Source organism: Gobio gobio (genome assembly GCF_949357685.1).
Source record: "Gobio gobio genome assembly, chromosome: 6".
NCBI classification, from domain to species: domain Eukaryota; kingdom Metazoa; phylum Chordata; class Actinopteri; order Cypriniformes; family Gobionidae; genus Gobio; species Gobio gobio.
This window is the reverse complement of record NC_137102.1, coordinates 7,987,428-8,014,905: the sequence shown is the minus strand read 5'-3', so window position 1 is coordinate 8,014,905 and position 27,478 is coordinate 7,987,428. Positions and strand designations below refer to the sequence as shown.

The 27,478-nt window shown below is 38.0% G+C and overlaps 1 protein-coding gene across 2 annotated transcripts in view; it reads left to right on the top strand.

The window, feature by feature from the left end:
• The window catches only part of myom1a (myomesin 1a (skelemin)), a 36,352-nt gene extending 9,110 nt beyond the window's left edge, over positions 1-27,242 (top strand). The window contains exons 8-38 of one of the 2 annotated variants that reach the window (XM_079819649.1): positions 1,184-1,219; positions 1,419-1,580; positions 1,760-1,921; positions 2,793-2,934; positions 3,008-3,207; positions 3,290-3,346; positions 5,016-5,140; positions 5,221-5,404; positions 9,108-9,282; positions 9,469-9,590; positions 13,221-13,417; positions 13,552-13,678; positions 16,282-16,457; positions 16,694-16,808; positions 16,899-17,055; positions 19,220-19,326; positions 19,616-19,660; positions 19,768-19,904; positions 19,992-20,136; positions 20,747-20,806; positions 20,892-20,959; positions 21,067-21,192; positions 22,194-22,265; positions 22,506-22,593; positions 24,624-24,662; positions 24,810-24,915; positions 25,018-25,181; positions 25,350-25,386; positions 25,637-25,659; positions 25,900-25,955; positions 26,041-27,242. In XM_079819649.1, coding sequence (XP_079675775.1) covers positions 1,184-1,219; positions 1,419-1,580; positions 1,760-1,921; positions 2,793-2,934; positions 3,008-3,207; positions 3,290-3,346; positions 5,016-5,140; positions 5,221-5,404; positions 9,108-9,282; positions 9,469-9,590; positions 13,221-13,417; positions 13,552-13,678; positions 16,282-16,457; positions 16,694-16,808; positions 16,899-17,055; positions 19,220-19,326; positions 19,616-19,660; positions 19,768-19,904; positions 19,992-20,136; positions 20,747-20,806; positions 20,892-20,959; positions 21,067-21,192; positions 22,194-22,265; positions 22,506-22,593; positions 24,624-24,662; positions 24,810-24,915; positions 25,018-25,181; positions 25,350-25,386; positions 25,637-25,659; positions 25,900-25,955; positions 26,041-26,298 — 3,668 coding nt within the window. In that variant the 3' untranslated portion in view covers positions 26,299-27,242. The remainder of the gene's footprint in view (positions 1-1,183; positions 1,220-1,418; positions 1,581-1,759; positions 1,922-2,792; positions 2,935-3,007; positions 3,208-3,289; positions 3,347-5,015; positions 5,141-5,220; positions 5,405-9,107; positions 9,283-9,468; positions 9,591-13,220; positions 13,418-13,551; positions 13,679-16,281; positions 16,458-16,693; positions 16,809-16,898; positions 17,056-19,219; positions 19,327-19,615; positions 19,661-19,767; positions 19,905-19,991; positions 20,137-20,746; positions 20,807-20,891; positions 20,960-21,066; positions 21,193-22,193; positions 22,266-22,505; positions 22,594-24,623; positions 24,663-24,809; positions 24,916-25,017; positions 25,182-25,349; positions 25,387-25,636; positions 25,660-25,899; positions 25,956-26,040) is intronic. The other variant, XM_079819650.1, reaches the window with a different exon arrangement.
• Positions 27,243-27,478: the final 236 nt, after the last annotated feature.

Here is a 27,478-nt window from a genome sequence, read left to right as displayed (position 1 = left end):
TGAAGTTGATCGTCACTGGCTTGATTCACTGATGCATAAACAGTATTAAACGATTTAGAAAGAAAGTCTGCGTGAACTTGAATGATTAGCTACACATCAGAAATCACTGATCACAGATCAGGCATTAATGAACACTGTTACTCACTGTTTGTGGCAGTGCTGTCGAATCCATATCGTAAAGTCTGTGTGTAAAGCCTGTGCGACTGAATTAAATGTAAAAAATAAACTGAATCCATTTTCTCCAAATTCTCTGGGCGGGCAAAGCAGAGAAAGGGGCGGTAACCTTTCCCCGAATGACGACATAAAAAATGCTGGGTTTAAAACAACCCAAGTTGGGTTGAAAATGGACAAAGCAAAAGCAATTGGGTTGTTTTAAGCAAACATTTAACCCAACCGCTGGGTTAAAACAACCCATTCACTGGGTTAAAACAACCCAATTGCTGGGTTTGTCCATTTTCAACCCACCTTGGGTTGTTTTTAACCCAGCATTTTTTAGAGTGTAGGGAAGATTCCAGATTGGCCCATCTGAGCATTCATTTTCTAAAAGGTCGAGCAGGACACACAGGGCTTGGTTTACACCTATCTCCATTTCCAGCCACTGGGACCATAGACAGGCTAGGGGAACTCATATTAATGTTAAAAAACCTCATAAAGTGACATTGTCATGTCATGGGACCTTTTAAAGAGTGTTTATAGTGAAATAACTCAAACATGTTATGTTTTTCTGTCTTCTGATGAGCATCGTTCTGGGCTGCGTTTTCAAAAGCATCAATGGTTTCTTATGATACTCTTGGGAAACACAGCCCTGTTTGAATACAGTGTCATCAGTGAGCATATGCTGTCTCTGTGATAGATTGGTTCCCATCCCCTACTAGTGTGTAACTCACTCTGGTCTGGTTTACACCTGCTGTCCCCTTGACACTCTATTTTAAGACCCTTACAGCACCTCAATATGCCTTGAGTTATTCTAGAGTGTCTTTTCATTGCCTCTGCACAGACTAATGCTATAAAATATCCTGACTGGATCTTCATTATTTAATACTGTGTTCGTGTGCAAGGTTAATTTCAAGATTTATAGGGAAAGAGAGTTCTGTTTGAAATGCATTATGCAGTTATGTAGTGTCATTTTAAACCGTGTCATTTCAAAAGCACTGAAAAGTTGATTTGCATTTTTGTTTTGAAGGATTCAAAGAAGGAGAAGAGGCAGTTGAAAGGCCCCGTAAGTTTCCCATACGGTTTTATTCTCTTTTATGGACTCATCAAAAGCCCATAAACCTTTAGTACAAATGTAATGTTTTGGCCTTTACAATAAATGGTACAGTTAAATACAATTTCATATAAAGACTAATATTTTTATTTGAATGTGTATAATAGAAATTATTTGACCTTTCATCTGTTTCTGTCCATACTCTGCTCAGATGGTTACAGCCCTGAATATGGTGTGACCTTCAACACTACTATCATTGACAAGTTTGACGTTTCTTTTGGCCATGAGGGAGAAACCATGAGTTTGGGCTGCACAGTCATTGTCTACCCCACTGTGAAGCGCTACCAGCCAGAGATAGTGTGGTACAGAAATGGTAGGTATGAACGTATTGCACCGCGCAGTTATTGTGCATCTTAAAAAGCTACTTGCAAATTTAGCATTTAAGCATTAGTCACCATCTCCTAATCACTGTCGTCCTCTGTGTTTTTTATATGCAGTACCCATTCATTAAAATGCAGTTTACAGTCCGTAATGATCCCTTTTCTTAATCAGGTGTCGTCTTGTCACCTTCTAAGTGGGTGCACATGCACTGGAGTGGTGAGCGAGCCACTTTGACCCTTGTGCATCTGAACAAAGAAGATGAGGGTCTCTACACCCTGCGTGTCAACACCAAGTCAGGCTTTGACGCCCACTCTTCCTATGTGTTTGTCAGAGGTGAGTCCAACCTTACCTTAAGTTGTCTCATCTCACTATGAAAGGCAATGTCTTATTGTCGGTGCACAAGTTGTGCGCACTGTATCTTTAAGAAGCGAGCTGCCACAGTGTTCGGTTTCTCTCTGGGAATGTTGCTTCTATCTTTGGTTGACAGCACTAAAGGCAGCCAGTGTGAAGAACACGTTACACTATCATTCAAAAGTTTGGGCCCAGTAACATTTTTGTTTTAAATAAATTAATCAATTTATTCAGCAAGGATGCATTAAATATATATATAAAAAATGAGAACTATAAAAATATTTCTATTCCAAATAAATGCTGTTCCCTTGAAACTTTCTGTTCATCAAAGAATCCTGAAATAAAATGTATCACGATTTTGCCATCACAGGAATACATTTCATTTTTAAAATACATAAAACTGAAAACCCATTATTAATTGTAATAATATTTCACAATTATCTTTGCTGCCTTTGTGACCCATTTCAAAAACATGAAAAAAATCATACTGACTTTTGAACAGTACTGTAAAATATCTTTCTTTCTTTTTTTAACATTAAAACAGAAATAAAATGTTGATGTCTAATTGTTTTATATATTTATTTGTATATTTAAAAATCTAATTATAACCACTTCAATGGATTTTAGCCTTGTTGTTGGCTCAAAAACGGGATGTTTTTCCCCTGAAGTATTATGTTTTTCAGGAGTATCTTTTTGAGGCTTGTATGATAAGATCATTAAAATACTTCCTAAGTTTAGAGAGAGCTGAAATTAGCAAGCTGTGTTCACAGAGCGGAGGCGCTGTCATGTATCTTACTTGGCCATAATTAGATATGACAGCAGGGCGCTAATCAAGCTGATTTGTGTGTTTCAGATGCTGATGTGGAGGAGGAAGGGGTACCTGTTGCTCCTCTTGATGTGCGTTGTCATGACGCTAATAAAGACTATGTGGTTGTTACCTGGAAGCAGCCAGCAGTGGAGGGCGGCAGTTCCATTATGGGCTACTTGATTGACAGGTGAGTCAAATGCCCCCAGCAGTGGGATCACAAAGCCCATGTCAGTGCTCCTTATTTAAATATTTCTTCACAGGTTGGAGGTTGGCACTCATCATTGGACCCAGTGTAATGACACTCCGGTGAAGTATGCCCGTTTTCCTGTCACTGGTCTTATTGAGGGCCGCTCCTACACCTTTAGGGTGCGAGCCCTCAACAATACTGGTGTGAGCCGTCCGTCCCGGGCCTCTGACCCTGTAGTTGCCATGGACCCATCAGACCGGGCCCGTCTTAGAGGTGAAGAATATATGAGCTAAAGAATAAAAATTGAAGAACAAAGCCAGTCAGTTTTGCTCATGAGTATATATTTTTTTCACAGCTGGCCCTTCGGCTCCATGGACTGGAATGATCAAATTCACTGAGGAAGACCCCACAGGTGAAATATTACATGCAGTTTTTTAATTTTGTCTAAACGACTGTTCAAAAGTTTGGGGTTAGTAAGATTTTTTTAAATCTTTTATGCTCACCAAGACTGCATTTATTTGATCGAAATACTGTAAAAACAGTAATATTGCGAAATATTATTACAATTTAAAATAACTGTTTTCATTTTAACATAATCTAAAATATAATGTATTCCTATGATGGCAAAGCTGAATTTTCAGCATCATTACTCCACTCTTCAGTCACGTGATCCTTCAGAAATCAATATAATGATTTGGTACTCAAGAAACTTTTTTTAAAAATTATTATTAATGTTGAAATTAGTTGTGCTGCGTAAAGGATTAATTCACTTATAGATAAACTTTTGCTGATAATTTACTCACCCCCATGTCATACAAGATGTCCATGTCTTTCTTTTTAAAGTCGAAAAGAAAATAATTTTTTTGATGAAAACTTTCCAGGATTTTTCTCCATATAATGGACTTCAATGGGCTCCAAACGGTTCAAGGTCAAAATGACCGTTTCAGTATAGCTTCAAAGAGGTTTAAACGATATCAGACAATGAATAAGGGCGATGAAACGATCCGTTTCTGCGAGAAACCGAGCAGTATTTATTCTATTATTTTACCTCTTATCAGACGAACGCGAGCTCCGCCATAACTTCCGCTAAGTGAGGTCAAAATACGAGGCTGGTCATAGATATATCGATCGTAGATGCCTCATTCTACTGATCCGTGCAAGCGCTAATGAGGCATCTACGTATACATCTATGACCATGCTCGTATTTTGACCTCACTTAGCGGAAGTTATGGCTGAGCTCAGAGATGATCACGTTTGTCTGTTAAGAGGTAAAATAATAGAATAAATACTGCTCGGGTTTCTCGCACAAACGGATCGTTTCGCTAGATAAGACCCTTATTCATTGTTTGATATCGTTTAAAGCCCTTTGAAGCTGCACTGAAACTGTCATTTGGACCTTGAAACGTTTGGTGCCCATTGAAGTTCATTATATGGAGAAAAATCCTGGAAAGTTTTCATCAAAAAACTTAATTTCTTTGCGACTTTAGAAAGAAAGACATGTACATCTTGTATAACATGGGGGTGAGTAAATTATCAGAAAAAGTTTATTTAAAAGTGAACTAATCCTTTAATTTTTTTGTCTGAACCGTGATACTATTGCTGAATACAAGTATTAATAATAAAAAAAAAATCTTAATAACCCTAAATTTTGAACAGTAGTGAAAAAAACCAAACTCTGAAAACTAAAATCAATCGTTTTAAATGCAATAAGTAAATTTAGACATCATTGAAATATAAGGTACAGATTTGTTATAGTACATTTAAAAGTGTTAATAAATTATTAGTGTTTTATTATGATTAACTTCAGGTGAGCGTTAGATAAACAAAGGTAATCTAAATGTAACAATAGAGGAAATGAGGGTGTACAATATTAAACCAATGTAGTATATCCAATATCTACCAATACATTCTATTATTGCCCAATATTGTGCATCTCTTACGTGGGGCATATATTAAGAAAACACATCTGGACAAATCTGATTTCATGTTACATATAAATTCATGTCTAAATATACTAGAGAATTTAAAAATATGACATATGCTGTGATTGTGTAGAGCATTATTTCTCTTGTCTCTTTCAGTGGGTGTGGTCCCTGGTACACCTACTGACCTGGCTGTCACTGAGGCTACTAAGAGTTACGTGGTCCTGAGCTGGAAACCCCCCATCCAGAGAGGACACGAGGGTGTCATGTATTATGTGGAAAAGGTGAGGCAGAATGTAAACAGTATAAAGTATTTGATTTCCCCTTGGTTTATCACATTTGAGACTAACAAATCTTTTCCCAGTGTTTGGTGGGTACAGATACATGGCAGAGGGTAAACACTGGGATGCCAGTGAAGTCCCCCCGTTTTGCCCTGTTTGATCTTGCTGAGGGCAAATCCTACAGCTTCCGTGTCCGCAGCTGCAACTCTGCTGGAGTTGGAGAGCCGTCGGAGGAAACTGGGGCGACTACTGTGGGAGACAGATTGGGTGAGTATTAGCACTTGACACGAAAAATGAAAATAGGTTAGTGACACATGTTCTAGATTGCATAATAGATATTAATAAAAGATAGGTATGTTTCAGTACTTATGTGACAAGTGAAGGGGGCCATATTGTACACTTTCTAATTTGGGATGGTACTATCAGTATCAGTTTAGGGAAGCACTATTCAAAAGATTGGGGTCAGTAATATTTATTCAGTAAGGACGCATTAAATAGATCAAAGTAACAATGAAAGAAGTAAACAATATTGTCAAAAGTGACAATAAAGACACTTAGATTTCTATTTCAAGTAAATGCTATTATTTTGACTATCAAAAAACCTATTTCTATTATGTGTATATATATATATATATATATATATATATATATATATATATATGTATGTATGTATGTGCTGGTCATATAATTAGAATATCATCAAAAAGTTGATTTATTTCACTAATTCCATTAAAAAAGTGAAACTTGTATATTATATTAATTCATCACACACAGACTGATATATTTCAAACGTTTATTTCTTTTAATTTTGATGATTATAACTGACAACTAAGGAAAATCCCAAATTCAGTATCTCAGAAAATTTGAATATTGTGAAAAGGTTCAATATTGAAGACACCTGGTGCCACACTCTAATCAGCTAATTAACTCAAAACACCTGCAAAGGCCTCTAAATGGTCTCTCAGTCTAGTTCTGTAGGCTACACAATCACAGGGAAGTCTGCTGACTTGACAGTTGTTCAAAAGACGACAATTGACACCTTGCACAAGGAGGGCAAGACACAAAAGGTCATTGCAAAAATGGCTGGCTGTTCACAGAGCTCTGTGTCCAAGCACATTAATAGAGAGGCGAAGGGAAGGAAAATATGTGGTAGAAAAAAAGTGTTCAAGCAATAGGGATAACCGCACCCTGGAGATGATTGTGAAACAAAACCCATTCAAAAATGTGGGGGAGATTCACAAAGAGTTGACTGGAGCTGGAGTCAGTGCTTGAAGAACCACTACACACAGACGTATGCAAGACATGGGTTTCAGCTGTCGCATTCCTTGTGTCATGTAACTCTTGAACAACAGACAGCATCAGAAGCGTCTCGCCTGTGCTAAAGACAAAAAGGACTGGACTGCTGCTGAGTGGTCCAAAGTTATGTTCTCTGATGAAAGTAAATTTTGCATTTCCTTTGGAAATCAGGGTCCCAGAGTCTTGAGGAAGAGAGGAAAGGCACACAATCCACGTTGCTTGAGGTCCAGTGTAAAGTTTCCACAGTCAGTGATGGTTTGGGGTGCCATGTCATCTGCTGGTGTTGGTCCACTGTGTTTTCTGAGGTCCAAGGTCAACGCAGCCGTATACCAGGATGTTTTAGAGCACTTCATGCTTCCTGCTGACCAACTTTATGGAGATGCAGATTTCATTTTCCAACAGGACTTGGCACCTGCACACAGTGCCAAAGCAACCAGTACCTGGTTTAAGGACCATGGTATCCCTGTTCTTAATTGGCCAGCAAACTCGCCTGACCTTAACCCCATAGAAAATCTATGGGGTATTGTGAAGAGGAAGATGCGATACGCCAGACCCAACAATGTAGAAGAGCTGAAGGCCACTATCAGAGCAACCTGGGCTCTCATAACACCTGAGCAGTGCCACAGACTGATCGACTCATGCCACGCCGCATTGCTGCAGTAATTCAGGCAAAAGGAGCCCCAATTAAGTATTGAGTGCTGGACATGCTCATACTTTTCATGTTCATACTTTTCAGTTGGCCATGATTTCTAAAAATCCTTTCTTTGTATTTGTCTTAAGTAATATTCTAATTTTCTGAGATACTGGATTTGAGCTTTTCCTTAGTTGCCTGTTACAATCATCAAAATGAAAAACAAATAAACATTTAAAATATATCAGTCAGTGTGTAATGAATGAATATAATATACAAGTTTCACTTTTTGAATGGAATTAGTGAAATAAATCAACTTTTTGATGATATTCTAATTATATGACCAGCACCTGTGTGTGTGTATATATGTGTGTATATATATGTGTATATATATATATATATATATATATATAATATATATATATATATATATATATATATATATATATATATATATATATATATATATATATATATATATATATATATATATATATATATATATATATATACATAATGTATATATTCAAGAGAAACTGGGGGAGGTTGCCGCTATATATAGTGTGAATTGATTGGGACACTTTTTTCCAATTCATCTCAATGGCAAAAAGTGACCCAATCTCCCTGAATTCACCCTATATATAGCGGCAACCTCCCCCAGTTTCTCTTGAAGCCAATAAAGACGTGACTTAAAGCTACACTGTTATATTTTCCCCCATCTAGTGGTTAAAAGGTATATGACCATCCAGTGAATATTAGTTTCTCTTCCTCTCAATTTTGTTTTAACTCCTACGGTGGCCGATTTAGTCCAAGATTAACATGGCTTCCAGTTGGACCTCGTCCACATTCGACACGGTGCCATCAAGTGTTAAAACGCGAAAGGCGAAGCTTGAATTTACGGGTATGTCCCTCTTTGGCTAAAGTACTTTCAAGATGGAGGGGCAACATGGCGACCCGCATTCGAACCCCTCACCCGTATGTATTTTCAATGGCATATTATAAACTCACAAGAATATTTTTTTACTTGAAAGAAGTAAATATACATTAATGAGCACATATATTTTTGAAAGAACTAAGTGTTTTTAGCTAAGAATAAACTAAAAAAGTTACACAGTGTAGCTTTAAACTGCAATTTATCGACTGGCCGCTAGAGACAGGCTCCAGAAGGAGCAGAATCTCATCGAGCCCCATGTTAAAATGGCAACTTTACAGCAACAAAAAAAAATGTTTACGGCCTGGGACAAATTGTGATTTTGGTCTATATGGCTAATTTTCCCCTTCATGACGACTGTGAGGGGGGTGAATTTTTTTATAACTCATTCGTTTACATTATATAAAGCCTTAAAGTTCTGCATAATTAAGGGCGTGGCCACTTTGAGTGACAGGTGGATAGCCGTTTGCCTGCTGTCTGTTAGTCATCACGTCACCTCAGCTCCGCCCACGTCCCGCCTCTTTGCCCATTTTCTGTTATTTGGGAGTGACGCGCGATGACACACTGACAAGATGGCAACGGCCGACTTTGAGGCTTCAAAACTGCGCTTCAGAACCCTATGGATGACGTCACGGACACTACGTCTATATTTTTTTACAGTCTATGATATAATATGTATAATGTATATATTATGGTTTCAACAAAAATATTAAGCAGCACACTGTTTTCTACACTTGATAATAATAAGAAATGTTTCTTGATCACTAAATTAGCATATTAGAATGATTTCTGAAGGATCATGTGACCCTGAAGACTGGAGTAATGATGCTGAAAAGCTTTGCCAACACAGAATTTACATTTCAAAATGTACTAAAATAGAAAACTGTTATTTTGAATTGTAATATTTGTTTTACTGGATTTTAAGAGACTAACATAGATCTTACCGACCCCAAATATTTGAATGGTAGTTTATGTTGAAATGTTTTATTTCAAAAGAACAAAAAATGTTTTCCATGATAGGCATGATCTGTTAATATAAGTGTGAGTATGACATGCCTTGAAAGTGGATGAACACCGTTCTCTTGTTTTTTTGTTTGTTTGTTTGTTTCTAGACCTGCCCTCTGTCCCAGGGCCTGCTGTTCCCATCAGAAACACTGACACTTCTATGGTTGTGTGCTGGGGAGCATCTAAGGAGGTTAAGAATCTGGTGGGCTATTACATTGAGGTCAGCGTCAATGGCAGTGGTGTGTGGGTTCCTTGCAACAACAAGCCAGTCAAAGGCACTAGGTATGCCAACCAGGGGCTGACTGGGTGCTCTGAGATAGAAAACTGCTATAAATGTGCATTGTTATTAAAACTAGAGAGGTTTTTCAAATTAATTGCAATAAAACATAGATAATATTTATACCAAGCTATTGTTCTGTAACTGCTCATACCTTGGCTTGAAACTTATCAATTGCTTCTGGTGTGCAGGTTTGTGTGCCATGGGCTGAACACTGAGGACAAATGCGTGTTTAGGGTGAAGGCAGTGAACGCTGCAGGATACAGTGGAAGCACCGCCGAATCTGAGGCCTGCATTGTGCAAGCGAGCATTGGTGAGTATTGCTGGTGCCGTTGTCAGGCCAGGGAACGCTTGGTGGATATAGAGACTAAGCAGGGTATGAAGTTGCATGGCCTATAATTTACAAACTTAGTTACAGTGAGGAAAAAAAATATTTGGACACCCTGCTATTTTGCAAGTTCTCCCACCTGGAAATCATGGAGGGGTCTGAAATTGTCATCGTAGGTGCATGTCCACTGTGATAGACATAATCTAAAAAAAAAAATCCAGAAATCACAATATATGATTTTTTTTTACTATTTATTTGTATGAAACAGCTGCAAATAAGTATTTGAACACCTGTCTATCAGCTAGAATTCTGACCCTCAAAGACCTGTTAGTCTGCCTTTAAAATGTCCACCTCCACTCCATTTATTATCCTAAATTAGATGCTCCTGATTGAGGTCGTTAGCTGCATGACACCTTGACACCTGTCCACCCCATACAATCAGTAAGAATCCAACTACTAACATGGCCAAGACCAAAGAGCTGTCCAAAGACACTAGAGACAAAATTGTACACCTCCACAAGGCTGGAAAGGGCTACGGGGAAATTGCCAAGCAGCTTGGTGAAAAAAGGTCCACTGTTGGAGCAATCATTAGAAAATGGAAGAAGCTAAACATGACTGTCAATCCCCCTCGGACTGGGGCTCCATGCAAGATCTCACCTCGTGGGGTCTCAATGATCCTAAGAAAGGTGAGAAATCAGCCCAGAACTACACGGGAGGAGCTGCTCAATGACCCGAAAAGAGCCACCGTTTCCAAGGTTACTGTTGGTAATACACTTAGACGTCATGGTTTGAAATCATGCATGGCACGGAAGGTTCCCCTGCTTAAACCAGCACATGTCCAGGCCCGTCTTAAGTTTGCCAATGACCATTTGGATGATCCAGAGGAGTCATGGGAGAAAGTCATGTGGTCAGATGAGACCAAAATAGAACCTTTTGGTCATAATTCCACTAAACGTGTTTGGAGGAAGAAGAATGATGAGTACCATCCCAAGAACACCATCCCTACTGTGAAGCATGGGGGTGGAAGCATCATGCTTTGGGGGTGTTTTTCTGCACATAGGACGGGGCGACTGCACTGCATTAAGGAGAGGATGACCGGGGCCATGTATTGCGATATTTGGGGAACAACCTCCTTCCCTCAGTTAGAGCATTGAAGATGGGTCGAGGCTGGGTCTTCCAACATGACAATGACCCGAAGCATACAGCCAGGATAACCAAGGAGTGGCTCTGTAAGAAGCATATCAAGGTTCTGCCGTGGCCTAGCCAGTCTCCAGACCTAAACCCAATAGAGAATCTTTGGAGGGAGCTCAAACTCCGTGTTTCTCAGCGACAGGCCAGAAACCTGACTGATCTAGAGAAGATCTGTGTGGAGGAGTGGGCCAAAATCCCTCCTGCAGTGTGTGCAAACCTGGTGAAAAACTACAGGAAACGTTTGACCTCTGTAATTGCAAACAAAGGCTACTGTACCAAATATTAACATTGATTTTCTCAGGTGTTCAAATACTTATTTGCAGCTGTATCATACAAATAAATAGTTAAAAAATTCTACATTGTGATTTCTGGATTTTTTTTTAAGATTATGTCTCTCACAGTGGACAAGCACCTACGATGACAATTTCAGACCCCTCCATGATTTCTAAATGTGGGAGAACTTGCAAAATAGCAGGGTGTTCAAATACTTATTTTCTTCACTGTATGATATTTACGTTGAAAAACCATTAAAATGGTTTTATTTCATATTTTAAGAATCATAGACACAATGGAATATTTAGCTAAACTTTAGTTATACAAAAATACAGTATTTAAATTGTATTATTATTACTATTAATAATAATAATAATAATAATATACATATTTTTAATGTCCATCTATGTAATGTTTCATAATTAAAATGCATTCAGTCTGTATTTTATGTTGTCTATTATTGTAGCTTTGGGAAAGAAACACTTAAAAACCATTTAATTTCTGTGATTGATTCAATCTTTCGCTAAATTGTGCCAGCGCTGTCCTTGACCCGTACAAAAGCATCCTCCAGATTCACTCCATATGTGCAATATCTTCTCGCTTATCCTTCAGTGCCATCCTGGAGTCACTATTTTATATATAATGGCTGTGCTACTCATACTTTGCATAATATCAAGCTACAAAACGCAAAACTAAGCCTGCATGCTGCATGAAGATCTCATTAAAGCGAGTCCTGCCTCTGCATGCCCTGCCCTGCTGTCAGTACTCTTTTAATTCCCTCAAAAACACACAGCCATTACCTGAGTGTATCCTGCGTGACACAAACATCCAGGTACTAAGCAGCCATGTGAAAGAGACAATAGTGGTATTTCGTTAACTTTCCTAGAATGCAAAACACATGTTGACTGAAAATCGGACAGTGTGTCTTGTGTGTTGTCATGCAGGTGTGTCTGTGCTGTATGTCTGCTTCGTGAATAACTGCAGGGTGTGTGACGCAAACCCATGCATGAGCTTGGTCGGTGGTAGAACAAGTTGAGCGAAGGTCATCTTGTGTCCTGAGCGCAGTAAGTATAAACCTGTTTTACAATGTGAAAACTGTATTTTACTGTATTACAGGAATGAAAATGGACACAAAGTAATATATCTATAAAATAGTGCTGGCAATCGATTAATCATGATTAATTGCATCCAAAAAAGTTTGTGTTTACATAATATATGTGTGTGTATTTAAATATAAATAATAATTACACAGTACACACACATATATTATGTAAACACAAACTTTTATTTTGGATGCGATTAATCATGATTAATCGATTGCCGGCACTATTTTATAGATATATTACTTTGTGTCCATTTTCATTACTGTAATACAGTAAAATACAGTTTTAATACATTATTATTTATATTTAAATACACACACATACATGTATATATTTAAGAAAAATCGGTTATATTATATATAAGATAAATGCTATAAATCCATATACAGACATGCAAATATTTCTTCGATATATACATGAATGTGTGTGTATTCAAATATACATAATTATTATACACAAACACAAATATTATGTATACACAAACTTTTATTTCTAATTATTATTTATATAATAATAATTATTTTTGTTATACAGCTAAGAGAATACAATTTTGATTTGCATTACAATTAAGGAAATGCTATTTTTCAAATTACAGTTGGTTATGGAGAAATTGAAAAAAGTATTTTAAAAGGAAATCTTAGTAATACTAGTCTTCATTTTTTTATTAATGCAATACTTAAACTCTACATCTAACGCTAACTAACATTGTTTGAATTTTTTCAACAAGAGCTGCAGATGTACTGATTTTGTGATGATCGCAAGCAATGTTTGTTTGTAATAACTGAATGTTGAGTTATTATTTTGTCTGCAGTGTTCAAAGAAAAGAAAATGCAGAATGTGTGTATAAAGTGACATGCTTTTGTATTAAGAGCACGCAACAGCTAACCTTCAAAGGTCATCAGACATTGGTATGCTGATGAAGATACACAACAGATCTTGTGCTCTTTCGGGAAGAGAATGTGCATTAATTCTCTGTTGGGGTAACAGATGTAAAACTGTCAATGGGTGGATGTGTTGTTGGGCTAAACTAAGTCGTATCCTTCAACAGCCGTCCCAAGCCCTCCCTCCGCTCTGACCCTGCAGGAGAGGGTCCGTGACTACATGGTGCTGGCCTGGCAAGCTCCTGCTAAAACTGGTGGAGCAGACATCAGAGGTTACTACCTGGACTACAGAACAGTGAAGGATGGAGTCACAAGCAAGTGGCATGAACTCAACCTCCAGGCAGTCACTGGTACATCTTATAAGGTAGGTCATGATATCAGTGTTGGATTTGAAATCATTCAGGATGACAATGCTTATGATGCTGAAGACTGAAGACCAACACTGATGGTCTAATGAATTAATGTCCCTCTTCCTCTCCTACTGTCTCATTGACTTAGGTGACAGATCTGAAGGAAAACAAATTCTACCAGTTCCAGGTGCGTGCATTCAATCAAGCTGGTATTAGTGAAGCCTCCAAACCCACCGTCTCCTTGGAGTGCAAGGAATGGACTGTTGCTGTTCCAGGTAAACCAGTCAGCTTTTATATTAGGCAAAGACACTTATATAGACATACATTCTTGGCCGCTCATAGAAAAATGATTGCGAGAAATCGTAATGCTCAATATGTTATATAAGCTAATGGAGTGTAAATTGTCTTTTTGAGTTTGTTTACTATAGTACAGTGGTTCTCAACCTTTTTGACTCCCAAGGCTTCCTATTGTCCACAACAATATTAAAGATCCATGACTGTTCCAGTTGTTCATGATTTACTGGATGAGGATTAAGTCAAGTCAACTTTATTTATATAGCGCTTTTAACAATGCAGATTGTTTCAAAGCAGCTTCACAGTGTTAAACAGGAAAATAATGCAACAGAATTTTATTCAGCCGTCTAGCCGTTCTGGAGAAAACGGTGATGTCATCAGCTCATTTCAATTATCATACAGTGACAATGTGGGCATTAGAACAGTAATTAAATCAGTAATTTAGTTTATATGGTTAATTTAGTTTAATAATTAGATTTATTTGGATATTTAGTTGAAAAATTTTGTTTTTAAGGATAAGGACCTGATCAAATATTTGAGCTTGTCATAACTAGAAAAATGTATATTCATTATAAAATGAAATAAGTGATTTTTACAGGTTTAGAAATCATACATCCAGGTTTTTCAAGACATTGGGAACACTATTTCTTCAAAGAAAAACAGTAACACTTTACAATAAGGTTTCATTAGTTAACATTAGTTAAATACTTTAAATAAGATTCATTCTTAGTTCATGTTATTTAATGTTAATTTCAACATTTACTAATACATGATTAAAATCAAATGTATTTGTTTTGTTAACATTAGTTAAAGGTGCACTATGTAAAAAAAAAAATCAGTAAAATATCCAAAAACCACTTGGCCATATTATATATTTTATATATTTTGTTCAGTTGAGTACTTACAATATCCCAAATGTTTCCAACTATTTGTAAATCGTGAGAAATTGCTATTTTAACCAAGGAACCGGGACGTGTGAGGGAGTCGCCTGTCGATTGCGTCATATCTGCGTTCCCCTCGGTTTCCGGTTTTATTTTGCAGAAATGCTTTACTCCCACTGCAGTGTGAACAAGTGTCATAGCAGCCGGCGAGCGAACGCACAGAGTAACGTCATAACAGAATTTTCAACACACTCAGATGTATCTAATATGATAAACAGAGCTGCATTACCTCATACTCATGACCGGAAAAGTGGAAATGGCGCCGACGACTGTGGCATAATGAAAGTCCTGCTGGCGACTATGATAAATGGTAAATGGACTGCATTTATATAGCGCTTTTAACAGACCATCCAAGCGCTTTTATATTTTGCCTCACATTCACCCATTCATACACTCATTCATACACCGACAGCGGAGTCAGCCATGCAGGGCGCCATCCAGCTCGTCGGGACTCGGGAGCAGCTGGGGTTAGGTGTCTTGCTCATGGACACCTCGACACTTGGTCAGGTGGAACCGGGGATCGAACCACCAACCTTCCGGTTTGTAGACAACCTACATGAACCACTGAGCCACTGCCGCCCACCATTATTATGACTATGCCATAATAAAGGTCCCGCTGCTCGCGAGGCTTGTGTTGCGCTCTTCTTAATAAAAATCGGTCCTGCTTCTGCTTCATACTACAGCAACGTTAATAATCACATCCATGAACATGATTTCTGCCCGAGTCCTATCCCGATTCTTTTCCACCGGCTGTGAGGTGAAGACCACATGTCCCAAGATTCTGTGCTCAAAGTTGGCGTCATCAAACTACGCCTTTGTTTTGAATAGGCGACCTCTAGTGGACGGAAAAGTTACATAGTGCACCTTTAATGCACTGTGAACTAACATGAACAAACAATGAACAACTGTATTTTTATTAACTAACATTAGCAAAGATTAATAAATACTGTAACAAATGTATTGCTCATTGATAGTTTATGTTAGTTAATGCATTAACAAATGAGACCTTATTGTAAAATGTTACCAGAAAAACAAAGTTGTTGAGGGTGTGAATTAAAATATTCTTGATTTTATTGTTCTGGTTTATTTTTTAATGCTTGTTTTTTGTTATTTGAAATCTTTTTTTAAAGTCATCCTGTGCTTCAGTGCACTAAAGTGTTCACTCCCTAAAAATGCACCGTAAAAACCAGGGAGAATCGATGCTTCAGTTCTAAAGCACAGATTCTGTGAAACATAAATCATGTGAGAATATAACAATTATAACCATTCTAATTAATTTACGGTTGAAATGTTGCACGTATATGCAACAAGCAAAGTATTTATTATAATATAACATTAATATAATAAAGATATCAGTTCTGCTGTTGTTCATAAATCCTTTTGGGTATGTTGTACAATAAGGAAATAGAGTCGTCAGTGTCCCAATGTGTAGTGAGCCAGGGTCCGTACTGTCTTTACCAGTGCCCGAATTCATGTACACAATATACAGTATACTGGTTCACAACCTAGGAAGCTAGGGAGTTGATTAAGACGCACCCTAAATTTAGTCAACAGTAATTACATGATCAGGTTTATTTGTCCATTTTACCTGAAGTGATGTATGACAGGTGTTTCTCTGTGTGCATTTTATTTTTCAAACCCAGGCCCTCCTCATGGCCTCCGTGCCCAGGAGGTGCGTAAAAACTCCATGGTGCTTCTGTGGGATCCACCCACATTCAATGGCCGCAGTCCTGTGACTGGATATTATGTGGACTATAAGGAAGAGAAGGGCAAATGGAGATGTGTCCAAGAGAGATCCACAACACATACTTACATGCAGGTATTAAATGAGATTTTTATTAAAGCGACTGTGTTGGTCCTCACACTTCAGTCATTTCGTTTTATGCAGCTCAAGTTCCGTTTTTAGAAACTATTTTTGTGGAGAATTTCTTGGAATTGGCTTTTTTTTTTTTTTTTTTTTTTAGCTGTCTTTATTTTTTTGTGTTGAGACATTTAGTTATTTTTCAAAGGAACAAAGTGTTTTTCACTCATATAAGTTTTCTCTGTTTGATAAAGATATCTGGTCTTCAAGAGGGTGTTTCATACACGCTGCGCGTCCATGCTAAGAATCTGGCAGGTGTTGGTGGACCATCAAAAGCAACTGAGCCAATTTTGGCTGAGACCCGTCCTGGTGAGATTATATTCAAGGACATGGATACAGCTGTGTCATAGAGGAAAACATCTGTCTCTCACCACCTGCACTTTTAATTTCGTTACACAGGAACCAATGAGATTGTGGTGGATGTGGATGACGACGGTGTGATCTCTCTGATCTTTGAGTGCTCCGATCTTAAAGAGGACTCTCAGTTTGTGTGGTCTAAAAACTACGAGGCCTTCACTGACACTTCTCGGCTTACCATTCAGACTGCTGGGGGCAAGTAAGTCGACTTCTGAACTGTCTAATATAGTCATGTAAAGTTTCATTAACTCTCATGTTCTGTTGGCATTCACTGTTTTTATGTTTGTGTATTGGGTATAGAAATAATGTACATATAAAAAACAACAACAACAACAACAAATACCTCATTCAAGTTTCTCTGACATAATCAAAATCCAACAGATTATATATTATTATTATATTATATTATGAATATTAGGGTTAACTATATGTGCAAGTCATTTGTTGTGTATTGTTGACATCTGCTCTGAAAAAAAGTGTGTTGGATTTACATGATTTAATTGTGTACATCGGTCCCACATGAATCAATTAAGTTAAACAAACATAATTTGTTCATGTAACTTCAACATCATGGAATGAATACATTTTAAGTGACCCAATTAAGTATCTCAAAGTGAATTTAATATGGCTCCCTGACATGATTCAGGCATTCAATTTCATATATTCATTGATCCACTTCAATTTCATATATTTTTATGTTACACTGAATTATAATACTGCACTAGCTAGTTGACAAACTTTTAGCAAACAATAGCACACATTAGCATCTTAAATGCTAAGCATTAAAAGCTTCTTCAGCAAAGCTGTTATGACATTAGTTGTATTAGTCCACAGCCTAAGCAAATGCTCCTCTCTTCTCCACTGTAATTTAAAATGTTCTAATAATTCCAACATAGTTGAATAATAAACACTATTAAACACAATCAAGTCTCGCCCTTTCTCATCTTGCTCAAAAATACATAAAATAACACATTAACATATAAAATACCAACATTTACTCTCTTGATTTGACCATATGCAAAGCATGCTGGGAACTAAAAGCCCCACCCAGTTTCAGTTAATGCCACACAAATCATTCATGTAATCTCAACACAAACGGATTAAGTAAACTTCACTTTGACTTATATTTAAGTGGATTGAACACAATCAAATGAAGTTAGGACAAAATGTATAGCAGTTGTGTTGCTTTAGCTCATTTTATTTAAAGGGGTGATGAATTGAGAAATCAACTTTCCTTTGAGCCTTTGATATATAAAAGTTAATTGTGATATAAGAATATCCTGTAAGTTTCAGAGCTGAAAACGTCCTTGTTAGTCAAAGAAGCTTTTATAGACACGAGGCCCTGAAAACTAGAGATCTCAGAATATGTCGACCCTTGACGTAATAGGACGCAGAAGCACCGCCTCAAGCCCGCCCACCGACTCGTGGAGCTAAACGGGTCGCTAATGAGCAATAAACATGCCGGTTCCAGCTCACGTGCGTAAGAGCGTAAGCGTTTGTTCACTTCATTTCACTGCGGAATCGATTGTAAACAAGATACAGGAGACTGGATTCGCAGACATATTGAGATTAAAACACAATGCTGTGCTTCTATATTGGATCCGACAGGAACGGTGCAACACACTATGTGAGTAAAACATGTTTTTTTATATGTGTTATTATTGCATTGTTACAGATCGTTTGATATCTATTGATTACATGCCTTAGCACGCTGTCACAGGCTGGAGAAGCTGTTATTGGTTCATTCGTGATCAGACTCAGACTTGTAACGCCAGCTCGCAAAGGCCAACGTCCCGGGGCTATGTGTTTTTCAGACGGGCTATCACCGGCGGGCTATAGTGAAATAACATTAATTTCTTGCACGCGCGCGCGTGTGTGTGTGTGTGTGTGTACGGTTTGCGGTTATATTCACTGATGATCGGGCGAAATGATACAGAAATAACATTCCAATCAATCACAGGTGGATGAGAGATAAATCATTGTGTTTGTTTTTTAATAAAGATATTTTTCGAACCCTGTGAACGTTTCTCCACACGCTTTCAAAACAATTCCTCACGCGTACTGACAGGGAGCGGAAACTCATTAAATATGCAAATCTTATCCAATCCTAGCCGTGGGCGTTTACTTCCAAGTGTTCAGTGCGGCACGCCCATCAAAACCGACCGTTTTTCAGAGAGCCTCAAAACCAAGGCAGAAAATAGCCTATAACTTATTCATTATGATGTTTCTGAATGTAAAAACCACGCAAACGTCATAAGTTGACCTCAGACAATAGTATAAAAATGTAAAAAAGCAAGTTCATGGCACCTTTAAGCAATTTGAACAAGCAGTAAAAATCAGTGCATTCATTTTCGTTCATGTAGGTCCAGAGCCATCTTTAATGACCCATCGTTGGATGACTTGGGCATTTACTCCTGTGTGGTGACCAACACTGACGGTGTCTCTGCCAGCTACACGCTCACTGAGGAAGGTGAGTCACTTTCCTTTCATCCACAATTGCAGCTGGTGATATTCCATCCCATTACATTTCTTTGAGCGACGCTCATGCTTAAGAAGGGAGCACAAGGAGATCACAAGGAGAGTGTACAGCAGCTGCAGATTTATTTTCCATAAACATTAAACAAATGATTCCACACAGCAAATAATTAACTTCAGTGTTTCTCTCTTAGAGCCCAGTAAGAAAAGCACATGATATAAATCAAGAAAAGCACACAGCATAAGCTTGCTGACTATGTGAAATGTTGTTTATTTATTTGTAGGACTTAAGCGCTTGTTGGACATCAGCCGTGACCACCAGTTCCCCAGTAAGTGGTTTACCTAGTAGTAGACCATCTCCAGACCTGTATATTATAGTCAGTATGCGTACTTACTATGCATTTGTTACTTGTTAATTGTGAGCAATTTTCTTCAGTAATTCCCTTCAAAAGTGAAATGGCCATTGAGCTGCAGGAGAAGGGCCGTGTGCGCTTCTGGGCCGAAGTTGGCAAGTTCACTTCTAACTGCCAAGTGGATTATGTCTTTAATGATAATATCGTCCATGAAGGACAGGTATGACATTTTATCTCAAATGGACATTATTTATTAAACAATCTTGTACAGCATACATGATCATGTTTTGTTTGTCAAACTCTTCAGAAGTACACAATGAACTTTAACAAAACCACTGGCATCATTGAGATGTTCATGGACTCACTGGAGGTTACTGATGAAGGAACCTTCACATTCAACCTTGTTGATGGCAAAGCAACCGGTCGCACCAGCTTAGTGCTTATCGGAGAAGGTGAGGTCACGTTTTTTATTGGTTTTTGTTGTTTTTTTACCTACAGGATAATTGCACAAAGTCAAACTAATATAGAAACACTATGGGCAAATTTCTGAGATGACTAGTGGAGATGCTTTTGTTTCATAAATTGTAATTTCTTAATCATAACTACTAAATATTTTTTTGTATATAAGTGAAAAATGTAGTAAAAAATTAGTGACAATCATAAAACAATATTTTTCATTCATTTCACGTCATGACTTCTCTCTGTTTCAATTTTAAATTCGATTTTAATCCCAGATTTTAACATATAATTGACTATATATTTGTGGTCATTACCTGATTAAATATAATTTTGCTGCAATCCTATCATCAGTTAAACCCATTACGCAAACCAATGAACCAATCTCACTAGTACAACAATCTAATGGAGCTTTATTTGAGTATATCCTTTAGAGGGCAGAAGAGTACCATTTATAGCTCCAAATGAGCTAGACAGGTGGGGTGACAGCAAATGTGTTGTGTTCTAGCTCTGAGAAATGCTTATGAATGGCCTCTAAACAGTATTTAACACTCACTCTGTTTTCTGCATGCTTTGATCATTTCTTTTTATAATGCTGTTTTACAGAGTTTGCTGAGCTTCAGAAGAAATCTGAGTTTGAGAGAGCAGAGTGGGTTAGAAGGCAAGGTACGCTGTCTTTACACTCTTTTTTGTGTGTTAAAGCACATTTTAGTTGTTGAAAAGATGTCTTAATATATTCTCCCACACACAGGTCCTCATTTCGTTGAGTATCTCAGTTTCAAGGTTACCCCAGAATGTGATGTGCATCTGAAATGCAAGGTAAGGCTCTGGGATTCAAAGGTAGGTACGTGAAACTGCCTGTCAGTGCTTCGGGTTGAAAAGATACTTAATCAAATCCCCCTTCTTCCATCTTTCTCATGCTGCAGGTTGGAAACATCAAACCTGCCACTGAGATTGCCTGGTTTAAGGATGGAATTGAGATTGAAGAGGAGGATGAGGATGCTAAGAAGATCGAAAAATCTGATGAAGTGTTGACCTTTGACATTGGCAAGGTTAGACTTGGTTGGGCAATGATGGGGCTGTTTTTCAGCTGGGATTCCAGCATCCATAGGATTTTTATAATGAATGCATTTTTTCTAGATGCAGGCTTTGCTATGCTAAAAAGCCACTGTCCTCTCTGACACACAGGGACTCATAAATGATGAGATATTTGCATCAGTACTGCAGAATATCTGTTCTCTTCCTAGATTTAAGAGAGTTATTTGTATTATATCTCAAAAGACTTCATAATAGCTAATGTTTAAAATCAATGTGAAATGAAAACTAAAACTGAATGCATGGCACTACTCTTATTGTGCATGATTCACCCATACATGATTTTTCAAGAAATTCATCTTCATAACCTTTTATCCAAATTTAATAACTTGCTTCGCCTCTAAAATGACTTCTATTTTCGGCTACTTTTTATGTATAGTAACCTTTCAAAAATCTTGCCAATTGTTAACACAGCAATGCAATGCTGGTAAATGTTAATGTAATAAAGGTTACAGCAATAATAATAATAAATAAGATTAAAATGGCACATTATGGCAGTGAAATAGCTCTTAAAGTAAATATGAAATTGCATAGGCACCTATGTTGGATTCTATATTCTTTTGTCATGTTTATCATGTCCCAACTTTGAACGGACAGGATGCATAACCTATTTAATTATGTATTTATCAACATTTATGTCCATATATCATAAATATATGTGTGTGAACCTTGGTTTAAAGGGAAGGCAGTTCCTGAAATCAATCAGATTCGGATGGCAGTTTGTAAATTAATGGAAATGATCATATTATATGCAAGTCCGACCTCCATTTTGAAATATTAATGGGTTCTAAATATTGAAAGCCATCTTAGTTTGACTGAATTCAACTACCAATAAGGTGCCAGTCCAGATGGACTGAGAGAGGGGTGGATTAAGTGCATGCTGCAGAAAAGGGGCAAACTCCCTTGCCACTCCAATAGGTGGCGCTGGCATTAACTGCAATGTTTGTTTAATTCACAGCTTGTTATTAAGAGTGAAAAGGCACAACAGAAAAAGAAACCTGCAACCGAAGAAAGTCCAAGCAAGCCAAAAGTCTGGAGCTTTGATTTATAAGTTGCCATCAGTGTCACTGTGTTGTTATTTGTGATGGTGCTGTCTTTTCCTCTCTTACTCTGTTGGCCTGCAGCATCTTCCGCAGGAGAAAAGCTTGGCTTTTCGGTCTTTCCTGTTTTGTTTTTTTAAATGTTGTTCAAAAATGTTTTACCTTCTGATTTGTATTGATAAAACCAGTGTCCAGTATCCATGCCTGACTGTTCCCTCAATTCCCGACAGATTTCAAAGAAAGATGCAGGAGTGTATGAGGTTAAACTGAAGGATGAAAGAGGAAAGGACAAAACTTTGCTGAACCTGACAGATGCAGGTAGGAGCTACTTTGTCACCGGGGTTGATCAAAATTCTGAATTTAAGGATTGGCTCCCTTTCAGTCCATGCAATGGAATTTGCATTGAACAGGACACATCATACAGGATGTTAAATTGGAATTTGAATTGGAATGACAGGAAGTGGAATTCACTCATTTGCAATTCAAAGAAATTCAGCACAGACACAGAACAGAATTTCATTAGTCCAGCACAGCAACAAAATGGGCAAGAATGAATTTGTTGTTTTACTTGATGTTTCGCCTAATATGAATAGCTTATTTGTTAAAAAGACGTATTTTATATATGTGTGTGTGTGTATATATTCATACATACATGCATGCATATATTATGTATAACATTATGGCCAATGACAGGTGAAGTGAATAACACTGATTATCTCTTCATCACAGCACCTGTTAGTGGGTGGGAGATATTAGGCAGCAAGTGAACATTTTGTCCTCAAACTTGTGTTAGAATGTGTTTGTCAAGGGCCAAATTGTGATGGCTAGACAACTAGGTCAGAGTATCTCCAAAACTGCTGCTCTTTTGGGGTGTTCACGGTCTGCAGTGGTCAGTCTCTAACAAAAGTGGTCCAAGGAAGGACCAGTGGAGAACCGGCGACAGGGTCATGGGCGGCCGAGGCTCATTGATGCATGTGGGGAGCGAAGGCTGGCCCGTGTGGTCCGATCAAACAGACGAGCTACTGGAGCTCAAACTGCTCAAGAAGTTAATGCTGGTTCTGATAGAAAGGTGTCAGAATACACAGTGCATCACAGTTAGTTGCGTATGGGGCGGCATAGCCGCAGATCAGTCAGGATGCCCATGCTGACCGCCAAAAGTGCCAACAGTGGGCATGTGAGCATCAGAACTGGACTACAGAGCAATGGAAGAAGGTGGCCTGGTCTGATGAATCACGTTTTCTTTTACATCTCGTGGATGGCCGGGTGCGTGTGCGTCGGTTGCTTAGAGAACACATGGCCCCAGGATGCACTATGGGAAGAAGGCAAGCCGGCGGAAGCAGTGTGATGCTTTGATCAATGTTCTGCTGGGAAACCTTGGGTCCTGCCACCATCCATGTGTGGATGTTACTCTGACACGTACCACCTACCTAAGCATTGTTGCAGACCATGTACACCCTTCCATGAAAACAGTATTCCCTGGTGTCTGTGGCTCTTTCAGCAGATAATGCGCCTGCCACAAAGCAAAAATGGTTCAGGAATGGTTTGAGGAACACAACAACGAGTTTGAGGTGTTGACTTGGCCTCCAAATTTCCCAGATCTCAATACAATTGAGGATCTGTGGGATGTGCTGACATTTACATTTATGCATTTTGGCAGACGCTTTTATCCAAAGCGACTTGCATTCAAGGTACACACATTTTACATTTTGTCAGTTCTTGCTTTCCCTGGGAATCGAACCCATGACCTTGGCGTTGCTAGCAGGACTTGAAGTATCTGCTCCTAACATCTTGGTTCCAGAAACCACAGCACACCTTCAAAGGTCTAGTGGAGTCCATGCCTCGACGGGTCAGGGCTGTTTTGGCAGCAAAAGGGGAACAAACACAATACTAGGTCATAATGTTATGCCTGTTCGGGGTATATACCCTTTTCACAGACTGATGACGCGTTTCCACAGTTACCAACATCACAAATCTAGGTTTTTCATATTTTAACTTTTAAAAAATGTAATACACATATTTATAACGCTATATATTGTTATATTACAAATTAACACTGCTGCAAGAATTATTCTAATATAACGGCTGAGGGAGTGATGACTCTTCTTCTTTGCTAATTTCTCTGGAAATGTATATTTGCTGTTGTCTCCCATTCGCTATGACAAGTTTCGCTTCTGAGAACCCCAGAAATGTGAAAAGGATAAAAAAAAAATATATATATATTTAATAAATCACTGTTTATTCTTTGCATCCTGTATGTCACAATCAGTAAATGTGTATATATATTTAAAAAATTCAGTCGATAGGCTATTTAAATATGATTTGTGATATTATTATTTTTTTCTCAACAGGTTATCAAGCAGTGCTGAACGAAGTGTTTAGAGTTATTGGTAAGTGTTCTGCCATCAGTCCTTCACCACTCAGTGTTATTGAATGTACAGTAACATGATGTTCCATAACGAATGTGCTCTCCAGCACTTGGATTGGACTAATGAATGTCATGTATTTTTCATGCATTTGTTTCTCTGTTCTTGTAGCCAACTCTTCTACTGAGCTCAAGGTTATGAGCACAGAACATGGAATCATTCTCTACTCATTTGTTGTGCACCATATTGAAGATCTCCGTGTTGGCTGGCTTCAAAAGTAAAAAGTTTTGTCAATTAGTTTGCTCACTGTACCATATCACCTGATGAAACTTTGGCCAATGCCCTTGTGTGTTTTCCCTTTGTTTCTAACTGGTACCAGAGAATCAAAGATCTCCCACTCAGAGAGAGTGCAGTGTGGAGTCACCGGAGAACAGCTGTGGCTCAAAATTAACGAGCCCACCGAGAAGGATAAGGGCAAATATGCCATTGATATCTTCGATGGCCAAGGCAGCGTCAAGAGAGTTCTTGACCTGTCAGGACAAGGTAAGAGCTCAGGTGTTCCAACACACAGGACCCGTGCAGCCCTTCTGCATTCATTAGAGGATCTAACAAACTTACTTTTTATAAGTTTACTGTAATTTATTGTCATTTTTAATATTTAATGTTTTATTATTTACACTACTATCCCCCCCTTGTCATTTCACTCCATAGTATGGGAGGAAGCATTTGAAGAATTCAAGAGACTGAAGTAAGTTTAAACTAATAAAAACCATCATATTTTATTAATGTGACAAGGATTTATTAGCTTTCTACTTTTCCATGGTCAAAACCTCCTTGTATAAGCTGTCACAACAATACTAAAATAGACCACCCATGAGTGCGTTACAGTAGGCTTGCAGTGAAGCATTTCCTGATATTGAAAAGCGTGTAGTACCTTTGCAGTCACTGACACTATTTTAAGACCTAAATAACAACTGCGTTTATCTTTCCTTCCTTAGGGCGGCGGCCATAGCAGAGAGAAGTAAGTGATTGTCTTTGTGTACAGATTCCAAAGCACACTATACAAGCAATCCAATCTAACATTTCACTTGGATAATTATTATTCTGTTTAATAGATGTAATTAAAATGCCTAAACAAATATTTTTTTGGAATGCAGTTCATCTCTGAGAGAACAGATATCGATTTACTTCATCATGAAAACTTAGCATTTCAAAAAGCTTCTTGAATCTGCGGTTTATTAAATGGTTTGTGTATCTATAGATCGTGCCCGTGTAGTGGGCGGCCTGCCCGATGTAGTCACCATTCAGGAGGGCAAGGTAATACAATCATATGTGCATCACATTTCATAATGAGTTTATTGATAATGCAACCTAAAATTGAATCCCTCTTCACCCTTTTCAGTCCCTCAACCTCACTGGCAATGTATGGGGTGATCCAGTTCCTGAGGTCAGCTGGATAAAGAACGAAAAACCGCTGGTGTGTGATGAGCACTACACACTGAAGTTTGAGCACGGCAAGTTTGCCAGCATCACCATCGCCTCTGTTTCCACAAGCGACTCTGGGAAATATGCCCTGCTGGTGAAGAACAAGTACGGCACAGAGGCAGCAGCATTTACTGTCAGTGTCTACATCCCAGAGGAGGAAGCGGAGAAGAAGTAGTAAAGACGCACAGAGGGAGAGCGAGTGACCAGTATATCTTCCAAAGCATTTTAATTCAAAGCATGCACACCCACAGTGCAATGTTATATGGTTTTTACCTTAAATAAACATGTTTGTGGTTAAAAAAAAAAGGAATTTGGTCAAATGATGTGGACCAGTTATGTCTGGTTTGGCTTCTGGGCTTTTCACACTATGCTTAACCCAGGGTTAACATCTTTTTTTTTTAAACCCAGAGTTAATTCTACTACTGGGTTAAGCAATGTTTCACAATTGTAATGAGGTAAGCAAGTTTATGAAGCCTTGTTTCAGAAGAGTCAACCGCAAATTGTGGTACAAAAATGTACAATGTGAATTGCTAACCCCGGCTAATCTATGAATCATGTGGAAAAATTAACATAATGAGGCGTTACACCTCAAATTGTACCAAATGTATGCAGTCTGCATTTCTAATGTATAACCCTTATAAAATGTGGTCATTTCTTAATCCTGGGTTAACAATTTTAAGTGTGCAAAGCCCATTTAGCTGAAGATATATGCATCTCATTGATGTAATCGCAATGTACCTGCAGGCAATAAAAACAATATTAACATTAAGTTTTGAATTAAAAAACTTTGGGTGTTGCTTTATTTCTAAGCATAAACTGGAATGTAGTGCAACAATAGTTTGTATCTCAACTGTCATCTCATTTTAATTAAAATTGGTGTAGTTTCCAGTGTGAATCTACTGCTTTTTGACACGGTGTATCAGTAAAATATGGTCTAAAATTCATTTTTAAAAGTAGACAGAATTTTGGTTAAAGGTGATTTGGGCAAATCCTTTCTCTTAAAAAAAATCTGGATAAATAATATCATTATTAGTTACATGATTTATTGTTATATGTGTGCTTAATCTTGTTTGTCTTTGTAAACAAATATTGTAAATTAAATTGGCACTTTTGCAAGGTAGTTTAATCAGTGCAGGTCTTTCAGATAGCACTGGCACAGCTATAAGAAGAAGCTGTTGTTGTTTTATGCTCACTTCGGCTGACACAGATCTTAATCATAAAACCAAAACCTGCCCAATCTGAAGTGTAAGGAAATGCGCTGAACATATGCCTCAAGTGTATTAGCGCGTCAGCCAGGATAAGAAAATTAAACCGGTCGTATACTTAATAGCTAACTGAACAAAAAGCAATCACAA